Source organism: Notolepis coatsorum (genome assembly GCF_963971535.1).
Source record: "Notolepis coatsorum genome assembly, chromosome: 5".
NCBI lineage: Eukaryota > Metazoa > Chordata > Actinopteri > Aulopiformes > Paralepididae > Notolepis > Notolepis coatsorum.
In genome coordinates this window covers 83,318,069-83,329,324 of record NC_140169.1, presented here as the reverse complement: position 1 = coordinate 83,329,324, position 11,256 = coordinate 83,318,069, and the positions used below count along the sequence as shown (strand labels likewise).

The window sequence follows — 11,256 nt, the reverse complement described above, 5'->3', positions numbered from 1 at the left end:
GCACACGGAAGTCCTACCAACAGAGACGCGCACGGTGACGTACTCTATGGCGGGGGAATTCCTGCGGTGCACACGCCCAATATACCAGGCCGTGGGACCAGGAACTCCCTCCCCCCCCCCCCCCCCCCCCCCCCCCGTAACGTGCCGAACCGCCACGTGACGGGAACCTTGAAGGACAGGGGGTGTACCCCTGACCGACAGAACAATGGGGAGAGGAAAGGTTACCAGTTCACCCCTTTACGACCCCACACCCATGATACGACGTAACGACAAAAAGAGAATATGACACAGTCATAGTCAGCTCTATGAAGCGTTTCACAGCTCCACACAGCGCATGAGCTAACCTGCTATCTGATTTTTACTAAGGAAAAACACAGAATAGAGAGGGCTCTAAGAACCCCGGTCCAACATACACATGTGCTTCTGTGGCCAGTACAACCCAGTTGTAGGTCACATGACACACACAACCCATCATCACCTACAAAAAATGGCAAAAACACTCAACAGAGGAACGCCGTTTTTTTCACAATGAGAGAATACATCATTCTTGATTAGTATCGACCGCAGGCCTTGCTAAGCACACATGACAGCAACCAAACCAATTTCCCTTTAGGAAATAAGTTTCTCCAGCAGATTTAGCACAACCTCAGCAATCAAGCTAAGAGTTACATCGTATCCCTACCACACAAAAGACACAATTAATGCACAACATGTCTGATAGGAGGTGATAAAGTCCCCAGGGAACCGGGGGGGAAAACACAATCCTCCTATTTTACCCTCAATACGGCCAGTTAAAACAGGAAAACCTGTTAATGTGTGAACACACTGTTCATTGTCATTACAGTCTGAGAAAGAACATTCTTTTACTCACTTGTCACCAAGCATAGCTTCATAGGTTAGTTGCCTTAGTAGTGAGTACACGGTACACATAAACACCATGATGTTTCTCACACAACAACCAGATCAATACATCACGATCTGCACGGAGAAGCTAACTGCCAGTGACAAAAACAGCTCACACATAACCCGCAACGTATCCCAAATGCATTGCAACAACACACGTTTTGGGAAAAAACACCGTTATTCACAATACATTTAGCAAAGTAAAACCAGAAGACGTGTTATGAGGTCTGGCCAACCCCGTACCTACCCGGAACGCAGATCACAAGTGCAGATCATAAGTGCAGATCATAAGTGCAGTCACAAGACACCGTAGAACACAGCCGTCCTGTGTTGTTCGATCCGGGCAGCGTCGCCGCTCCAACCAGTCGCTACAGTCCTCTTTGTTGACGCAATCCCCGTCCAGGCTCAGGGCAGGGTCGACGAACATCCCCTGTCAAGGATGACGTCGTGGTCAAGAGTGTAAAACATGTTAAAATCAAAGCACGTTCAACAGAATAGCATCAAGCTAACGGCTGCTCCAACCCTTCGGGTGCTATTGCTTCCGCTCGCGAGACGCCGATCTAACGACGCACGCGATCAGAAGCGAGCTCCCGGCGGCGCGCGAGAAGCTAAGCTACCCCGCGCCAGGCCACTGACCGGCTAACCGTAAGCTATGAACATGTAAACAATGACATAACACTCACCCAGACAGGCCGCCGTTCTGAACCTCCCCTCACTTTTTAAGAGAAAAGAGGAACAAGATGTCCACACCGCTTCACAACGGTGACATTACCACATCCGACGGATCAGCACAGTACCAACTGGCCTGTGTAGCTGACATTGAACATGAATCTGCCGCTATCGCACATTACATGCACATATCCCCTCGTGAAGGAATACTCTCATTTGGATATGAAAGATGGGGTCTTAACACGGTGACAGAGAGAATCCACTCGTCCAGAACACACAGGGATCACCAGTGTCAATGGTCGCGGCCCACTAGTTAAAACTATAATGGTCTCCAGACCAAGGCCTTCTGTCGCCTAGGTGGCTGAACAAAGGACCCTAGTCTGGGGCCGGTTTCCATAAACTTTGTCAAGTAGCCCCCATAGCACTAACAGACAAGTGGAGCCCGCCAGCAAACACTACTCACCCAACCTGGAACGCACCGCTCCTCACAACAGCGGCATGTCCGACAGTTCAGCTGTGGCCTGACAGGTTTCACCCCAACAAACACAGCAAGGAACTGCAGTTGAGAAGCATGCAGCGGCGTGCTCCCAATACGAAAACCGGTGGAGGGTTTTTAGAATGATCATCATCTTCCAGACACTCCAGTACGAAGACAATATCGCCGTATTTTCTCGAAAACAGTGAGAGAGAAAATAAAGATATGATGTCAACGTATCCTTGTTTCCCAAGCTGTTCCTAATCCAATTTCTTCCATCATGGTGTCAAGTGTGGGGATCTACCGAGGCACTTCTTCCTTGTGGTGAAAGCGAGAAGGAGGAGAGCAGGTGACCACACACCTGCTTATGAAGGTAAGCTGATGAGGGGTGTGGTCAGACTAATACTGGCATTAGAGGTACATTTGTGGTTTATTCAGTACGCGTGCACGTACGCGAGATAGTGCAGTAGTGATGCCAAGCTAAGCCACTAACGATACAGAACTTGTGTTTACATGTTGTGGAGGTTTAAACTTGTGTTTACCAATACCAACCACTGCTATACTGTCGGTGATGTTAAACGGGACGCATGTAGAGACCGTGTAATATACAGTATAAGGAGGCCGATCACTCTGGTAGTGTTCAGTGGGGATGGAACCACAAGCAGCCTTCCCCTGCTGGCCTGGTATCGAGTCCTGCCAGAACCTTCTCCTCTGTGTCTCTCTTACACACTCGGGTGGAATCCCACGAAGACCTTCTCTCCAGTGTCTTCTGTACTCTCTCTCTCTCTCTCTCTAATCCCAGGGTTTCAATGAAGAATACCTTCACATGGACATGACAGTCATGATCTCATATCCGGAGGGATTCCCCAGCTACTCTATCCCTATCACATCGAATTGCAGTGTACCAGTAGGCTATTATATCTATCTCGGCTATCTATACAGGGTAAAATAGTCGTACACAGTAGGTAGTGGTACAGTTCTAAAATAGACACTGAAGTATTGCTCATCCGATACGATTTCCACTTGTTTTCACCAACGTTTTTAGCGGCAAAATACGACGTGGACAGACCGGACAACGTAGTAACAAGAACCACGGCGAGTGATTAACAAGCATTTTCATACACGTTTATGTATTATATATAAAGCAGTATAAAACAAGTACAATGATGGACAGTCAACAAGGCAAAAATAAAATGACAAAAGTGTGTAAACATTTTGTGTGTATATATATATGTGCTTTTTCATGACGCCAGCGTCACCACAGATCGGATCAACCGGTAACTGCCATCGTCAAGGCAGGGTATAAAAAGATCAACGTTATATAAAAAAACAAAACTCTATTCCAACTGGTGTACATGTAATGAGTATCGTAAAAAAAACTCAACAAAAACTCTATTCCAACTGGTGTACATGTAATGAGTATCGTAAAAAAAACTCAACAAAAACTCTATTCCAACTGGTGTACATGTAATGAGTATCCAAAAAAAAAAAAAAAAAAAACACAGAAACACTACACCTGTATATTCCAACTAATATACATTGGCAAACTGCAGAACATGAACCTGTGTGTGCGTGACCGTGGAAACGATGCCACACAACCACCTTGCTTCGTCCCGGGGGGGGGGGGGGGGTTGCTGAACCAGAACACCGTGTTGGTGGGTAGTGTGTGTTTCCCTCTGTGTCATTTCCAGTTGTACACTAGTCCATTAGTCCTGTCGGTCCCTTTTTTCGGTCGAGGTGGTTGCAGTAACACGGAGGCACAGTGGGCGTCAACGAAAGCAACGCTAAATGTAGAAGTGAAAGCGGATTCTTCCAGCCTTCTTCCCATGGATAGAGCTCAGCTCATGTAGCAATACTGAGGGAGCCCTTGTACAACCCCAGGCGTGTGGGCAAAGAGTCTCCGAAAGTCTCCAGCTCGGAGCTCAAGTGCTTTTTGAAAAAATATTTTTTTTTTAGAAATACATTGCCAGTTTTTTTCTTTGTTGTTTTTCTAAATGGCTGCCATGTGCTCGTTTGTGATCCCAGATATTCTTCAGGTTTCATTTGTCCTCCGCAGCCAGCTGTTCCAACAGTGGGTTGGCCTCGCCGTCGGGCGTCTTGACGCTGTCGGTCCTCACGATGCAGGTGGGCCGGTGGAGGTTCAGCATCACCATGAGCTGCTGCCGCTCCATGCGGAGCTCCTCGATCTGGGCCTTCAGGTCCGAGTTCACCATCTCCAGACGCTCGGACTCCTGGCACAGAAAGGGGGGGCGGATAAAAGGAGGTGAACATTCGAAACCGGATTAGCACTCAAATGTTCTACGCTTAACTGGAATACGATCAGCTTTGAAGAGGGGAACCAAATGTTTGTTTTGTTTATTACAGTATAGTAGTATTTTTTCTTTTCCTTTTTCTTTTTAAGTTGCACCATGTAGTTTTGAGAAGAATAAATTATCTCTACAATAACTAGTTAATGCTTGAATATTCATTAAAATCTTGACACAAATCACCCTTTTAAAGTTACCAACATAACATTGAGCTTCTTAGAGGATGTTTCTTTGTATGGTAAAACAGCTAGGCTAGTGGTCCATATCCGCTTCCATTCATTTGGAGAAGACGGTAAGCGAATGTTCCTATAATGTTCCTTTAAAGAGGTTTTCAGTAGCTGAGGAAATGTGAGGAATGTGTTTGCACCATCTTTCTTCCCCATACCTCAAATGCATCCGTTATTAGCTCTATTCTATTTTCAATCTTTCAAATGTTCTTATGTGTACCCCAGTTGCTATTGCATGTACATATTTGTGTTTTATTACACGCCGTATATGTACATACATACTAGGGCTGTCCCCGACTAAGGATTTGGATAGTCAACTATGATTGGCCGAAATTAGCCGATAGTCGACTATTAGTTCAGACAGGCCTTTGATCATGCATAGGCGCCTTTTCTTGTCCTCACTGTTCTATAGTTTTGTTTTAATTAGTGACTCATGATTTTATCCAAAATCTTTTATTCTACTTTTTCTATCTGGTTTCACTGTTTTTAACTGCTGTTTGTTTGTTGTCATTTATTTCTGATTTTGTTTTATTGTGTTTTTATATTAAGCTGTAGTGTAAAGCACCCTGTGTATTCGTGCTGTGAAGGGTGCTATATAAATAAAGGTCATTCATTCATTCATTCATTCATTCATTCATTCATTCATTCATTCATTCATTCATTCATTCATTCATTCATTCATTCATTCATATAAAAAAAATGAATAAAAAAAAATATATATATTAAAAAAAATTTTCTTTTTTTGTATCATTCCATTTGGGCTGTGGGGGGTGCTTAATGTCTGAAGGAGTCGACTGAAGGCTTCTTGTTCTCTGCAAAAGCATGCAATTGGTCCACTGATGGATACATGTTGATATTTGTCTAGTGCAGGGGTGGCCAACCAGTCAGAGACTAAGAGCCACAAAAAAATTACTGTGGTACCACAAAGAGCCACACCATATACCAGCGTTTCTCAACCTTTTTTTTCAGTCACGGCACCCTTCATGTGTTTATAGGTCTCACCCTCTGGCCTCTGAAGTTGCTAATGTCTTTTTTATTTTGGGCCTCACAGGGTTAAAAGTACCCTGTGAGACCCACGGTTGCAAAATTACAAAATCACTTTTAGCCATTTAAAAAAATAATGTTTATTTAAAAAATGTTAAAGGGGAACTATTTTACTATTTCTTTCACTATTTGGGCACTTTTACACAATTCCTGTGAGTCTATGGAACACCTAGGTTTTTTTTCAAAAAAAATTCATTGTTTTGTATGTCTAATCAAGTACTAAAAACCGCATTTTTCTACCTCAAGATCTTAAGCCGTTTTGAGGCTGGGCTCCAACCACTGTGTGGCCTGGTGCCAACTGCCACATCAACTGCCACATTATTATGCAGCTGAGAAATCTCTGACATCACAGATATGCACATTTTCAGATGACTCAGTTCAGTGAGGGTGAATATTGTGAGAGGAGAATTTGAAGAATTCGCCAATATGAGAATTAGAGACATATATCCTATTAATATAAGTCCACATAGCTAAGAAACAATGGTAAACACTGAAAAAAGCCATTTATAAGATAGTTCCCCTTTAAGCACATGTATAGTCAATTGGTCCTGTTGTTCAGCCTCACAATGCTATTTGATAGTAAATGTGTTTATATGTCCCACCCTCTGGCCTCTGAAGTTGCTAATTTCTTTTTAATTTGGGCCTCACAGGGTTAACCTCTTAAGCCCGAGATATACAGTAAAAGTGTATATTTTCAGCATTATGTTTGTTTACCAATTATTTTAACTGTTATTAGTGAAATATAAGATTATAGAAATCTCAGGGCATTGAGTCGGAAACCGGTGCATATTGACAGGAGGAAGTGGCACAGCCAAAAGTGAGTGTAGTCTTTTGAAGGAAGAGACTCAGGGCTTTCAAATTTCGAAAAACTACCCTACCCAGCTCACACCAGCCCGTCAATCATCTGACTTCTGGATTTACTTTTTAATTTCTCTTATTTTTTGGGATGATCTCCCACAAACCTGAACGTTATTGCCATAAAACAGAACGCAGTTAGTTTCTCTACCTTTCTGTGAATGTCTTGCAAAAAACGGTGTTGCAATATGATGAAAAATGGTGGAGAAATTTACATTATAAAAAAGATGGCAGAATTCAGTACTGTATCTACAAAACCTTCTGTTTAATCATCTTCCCTTTATTCATTTGCTTAGATTTTTCAGGTCTGGTCAATTTTAGCATGGTGTTATTTACAGTCAAAGATAATTTTTTTTTTTAAATAGAATTGATATTCTCCTTTGGTTCATTACAATTTACTCAAGCCTAGTAACAGACACACTATTTCTGACACTGATCCATATATGTCCCTAGATTCAGATACCAAGAACATGCAAATGGACCATTTAAAAAAAATTGTAAATGTTTATTCTACGTCCTTATGGAATGAGTGACATACAAAAAAAAAAAAAAAGTAAAAAAAAAAAAAAAAAGTAAAAAAAAAATAAAAAAAAATATTTTTTTTTAATTTTTTTTAATTTTTTTTTATGGATGGAAGAGCCGCACATTGACGGGCAAAGAGCCGCATGCGGCTCGCGAGCCGCGGGTTGGCCACCCCTGGTCTAGTGTGTTCATTAGATGGGTGAAATCCTCTTTCAGTGCCTCTGTGCATGTTTTCTTAGGCAGTTAGCCTCTGGTATGCATGCCATTAGCGTTAGCCACGCTTCTAGGCCTCTTTTCTTTTGGAAAGAATGATAAAAAAATGTAATTAAAAAAAGATTTATTAAAAAAAAATATATATATATATATTTTTTTTTTGCATTCGACTAAGAGGTTGGCAGTCGACTACAGCTCCTTTCGATCGATTAGTCGACTAATACATACCAACTGTTTCGCCTGTTTTATTCTCCACCCATTGATCATCCATAGCAACACTACTATCACCGACATCAAAGAAGGGAGATTCCCCCTTGAACGGCCCTTCTAAGGTTTCTCTCTTTTTTCCTATTGCTAGGTTTTTAGTGAGTTTTTCCTTACCTTCGTGGGGGGTATGTCTGGGAGTGTTGCATTTATTTATTTTACATTTTATTTTGGATTTCATGGTGTTTTTTGTTTTGTTCTTGATTTCTTGTGATGTTTCTTCTTGACTTGTTTAAACAAGACGTGTCCGGCCCATGGGGACATTAATGTGTGTTGTCGGGCCTTACAAATACATTTGATTTGATTTGATTTGATTTGCAACCTTTCCCTAAGCTACCTCATATTTAAAAGTAAATAAGGGCAACATTATTTTGTAATCTAGGTGTTGTTTATTTGATATTATTTTATAATATATAATTTTCTTAGATATATATATATTTTCTTTTCTTTTATTAACAATGGGGTGAGACGATTTAATTTAAATACTTGTTTTAAAGGAACACTCCAACATTTTGGGAAATTATCTTATTTGCCATCTACCCTGGAGTTAGACAAGAAGATGCATACCTTTTTCTTCTCTGTGCATGCAGTAGGAGTAGGAAGACGTTGGGAACTAGGCTTGGGAACTAGGCTTAAATACAGCACTTGTGTACTGAGTGTGATCTCAGAGCCCTGTCACTGCTTAAAAGCAGAACCTCAGCCTCTCCTGGAATCACTCTGTACTACATTCTGTTGTGGAAGGACAGCTCATTCACTGAGAAACGTACACTGCATCAGGCTAAGACATTTTAAGTAATTTAGTAATATCTTTAAACTGAGACTTGATTGCTGACCTGACCAGCTGACTTGATTAAGGGGCGTGTTTAAAGCGGCCATTTTGTTTCCTTAAGTGACCCATTAAGGGCCAGGTGTTAGACAGCACTAATTAGTGATAGGGATTTAAAGGCCTGCTGGCTTAGCGTCAGCGAAGCGTCGAGAAACGAAGAGGGACAAAGAGAGGAGTTTAGAGAGGAGTTTTCCTGGAGTTTTCCTGGAGTTATCCGCAGAGGGATCCACCGATCCACCTAGTGCTAAGTACACCCTAGTCCTATCTTACACTCCACTCTGAAAAATCTCCCTTTCCCTCCCACTCTGCTATTTCTCTACTTCCTCCCTGCCACTCTTGACACCACAATGTGTCTCATATCCACAATCTGCTCCTCCAGAACAGATTCAACCCACCCACGGCAGTTTGCTAGCAACCCGGCTAATCTATCCTACCCTCCTACAGCCACTAATACACCTGTCACAGTACGGGGAGGCTTATGGAATTGTCAATCAGCAGTCAAGAAAGCTGACTTCATTACTGCCTATGCCCATAGTCAAAATCTGCAGCTCCTGGCTCTAACTGAGACCTGGATAACCCCCAATAACTCATCAACACCTGCAGCATTATCTACAAACTATAACTTCACTCACACACCTTGACCTTCCAGACGGGGTGGAGGCACTGGCCTCATGACATCTTCTTCATGGACTACAAACTTAACACCCCTCCCAGCACTGTCACTCTCCTCTTTTGAATATCATGCAGTATCTGTCTCTAATCCTTTCAATCTCACCATTGTTACACTCTACCGCCCTCCAGGTCCGCTCGATCACTTCACAGATGAGCTGGACATGCTTCTAAGCTCCTTACCGGAAGATGGTACCCCTCTCCTTCTATTGGGCAACTTCAACCTGCCTGACTCATCTCAGTCAGTCATAGTAGTCTCCCTCCTACAATCATTTGACCTGACTCCCACTGCCATGCCTCCCACCCACAAAGCAGGCAACTCCTTGGATCTCATATTTTCCCGTAACTCCAGCATCATTAACACCACGGTAACTCCCCTACATGTATCTGACCATTCCTTCATATCCTTCTCACTAACTCTCATGCTTAACCGAAAGGTCTTCACCCCAACTCAAACCGTCTCACTCAGACGCAACCTGCCCTCCCTATGCCCCTCCACCCTCTCCTCTGACATACTATCCGCTCTACCTTTGAGTGACACCTTCTCTGCTCTCTCCACAGAGATGGCAACCTCCACCCTCCTCTCAGCCCTTGCAACCTCCTTCAACAAGCTCTGTCCCCTCGTTGAGAAACCTGCCCGCCGTTCCCCACCCAGTCCATGGCTGACAGATCCAGTGAGAGAACAAAGACAGGTCCTGAGAGCAGCTGAAAGGAAGTATAGAAAGTCACGCCTCACTGCTGACATCGACACATATCACAACCTCTTGTTAACATTCTCCAAAACCATTACTAATGCCAAAGCTTCTTTCTTTCACCATAGGATCGAGGCCTCTGCCAAGAATCTTCGCAAACTGCATGCTACCATGTCCTCCCTCCTCACTCCCCCCCCACCCCCCCCTCCCTCATCTTTCTCTGCCGAAGTCTTTGCGATCTTCTTTGAGGAAAAAGTGGAGAACATCCGCAGCTCCTTCTCCCAACCCCCACCCATTCCAAATGCTGAATCGAGAACCTCATCCTTCACTCTGTCATCTTAGTCTCCCATTACAGAAGCCGAGACCCTGACACTGGTAACGTCGAACCGTCCGACTACATGCCAGCTGGACCGGCTACCTTCCCCACTCCTCCAGACCATAGCACCAGACATCCTCCCATTCCTAACTGCAACCATCAACTCCTCACTCAACTCGGGGGTGGTCCCCACCTCCCTAAAACAAGCCAGAGTCACGCCCCTCATAAAAAAACCATCCCTGAACCCTACCGTCATAGGCAACTACCGTCCTGTCTCTCTTCTCTCCTTCCTTTCTAAAACACTTGAACGTGCTGTATCCAACCAACTTACTGCTTATCTCTTACAGAATGACCTCCTAGACCCTAATCAGTCAGGCTTCAGGACTGGTCACTCCACAGAGACAGCCCTCATTGCGGTCACAGAGGCACTTCACTTAGCAAAAGCAAAAGGCCTCTCCTCTGTCCTGATTCTCCTAGATCTATCTGCAGCCTTCGACACAGTCAACCACCAGATCCTCCTCGCGGCCCTCGCAGGAATGGGAGTGGCTGGCTCTGCGCTGACATGGTTGTCATCATACCTCAATGACCGCTCCTACCAAGTGTCATGGAGAGGGACCCTGTCGGCCACTCGCCCCCTGCGGACGGGTGTCCCCCAGGGCTCGGTTTTAGGACCCCTTCTCTTCTCCCTCTACACTAAATCACTGGGTAACATTATCACGTCTCATGGCTTCTCCTACCACTGTTATGCCGACGATACTCAACTCTTCCTCTCCTTCCCTCCCTCAGATATCCACGTCTCTGAGCGGATGTCGGCCTGTCTGTCCAACATCTCCGCCTGGATGACGACCAACCACTTCAAACTGAACCTAGGCAAAACAGAATTGCTCCACCTGCCGGCCAAATCCTCCCCCCTGACCGACCTTTCCATCACAGTCGAGAATGCAGCTGTGACCACGTCCCCGACCGCCAAGAACCTTGGTGTTGTCCTCGACGACCAGTTGAACTTCTCTCCTCACATCGCAGCGACAACCAGAACCTGCCGATTCCTCCTGAGCAACGTCAGAAGGATCCGCCCCTTCCTGACAAAAGAAGCCACCCAACTCCTCGTCCAATCAACAGTCATCTCCCGCCTCGACTACTGCAACGCACTGCTCGCTGGCCTCCCGGCCACTGCCACTAAGCCTCTTCAACTCATTCAGAAGGCAGCGGCCCGCCTGATCTCAAACCTACCGAAGTCGGCCCATGTCACCCCACTTCTTAGGGACCTGCATTGCT

General features: G+C 44.4%; 1 protein-coding gene across 2 annotated transcripts in view; it reads right to left on the bottom strand.

The window, feature by feature from the left end:
* Positions 1-3,150: 3,150 nt before the first annotated feature.
* Positions 3,151-11,256, bottom strand: part of jdp2b (Jun dimerization protein 2b) — a 62,403-nt gene continuing 54,297 nt past the window's right edge. For both annotated transcript variants that reach the window (XM_084314602.1, XM_084314601.1), the window contains exon 5: positions 3,151-4,278. In XM_084314602.1, coding sequence (XP_084170728.1) covers positions 4,087-4,278 — 192 coding nt within the window. In that variant the 3' untranslated portion in view covers positions 3,151-4,086. The remainder of the gene's footprint in view (positions 4,279-11,256) is intronic.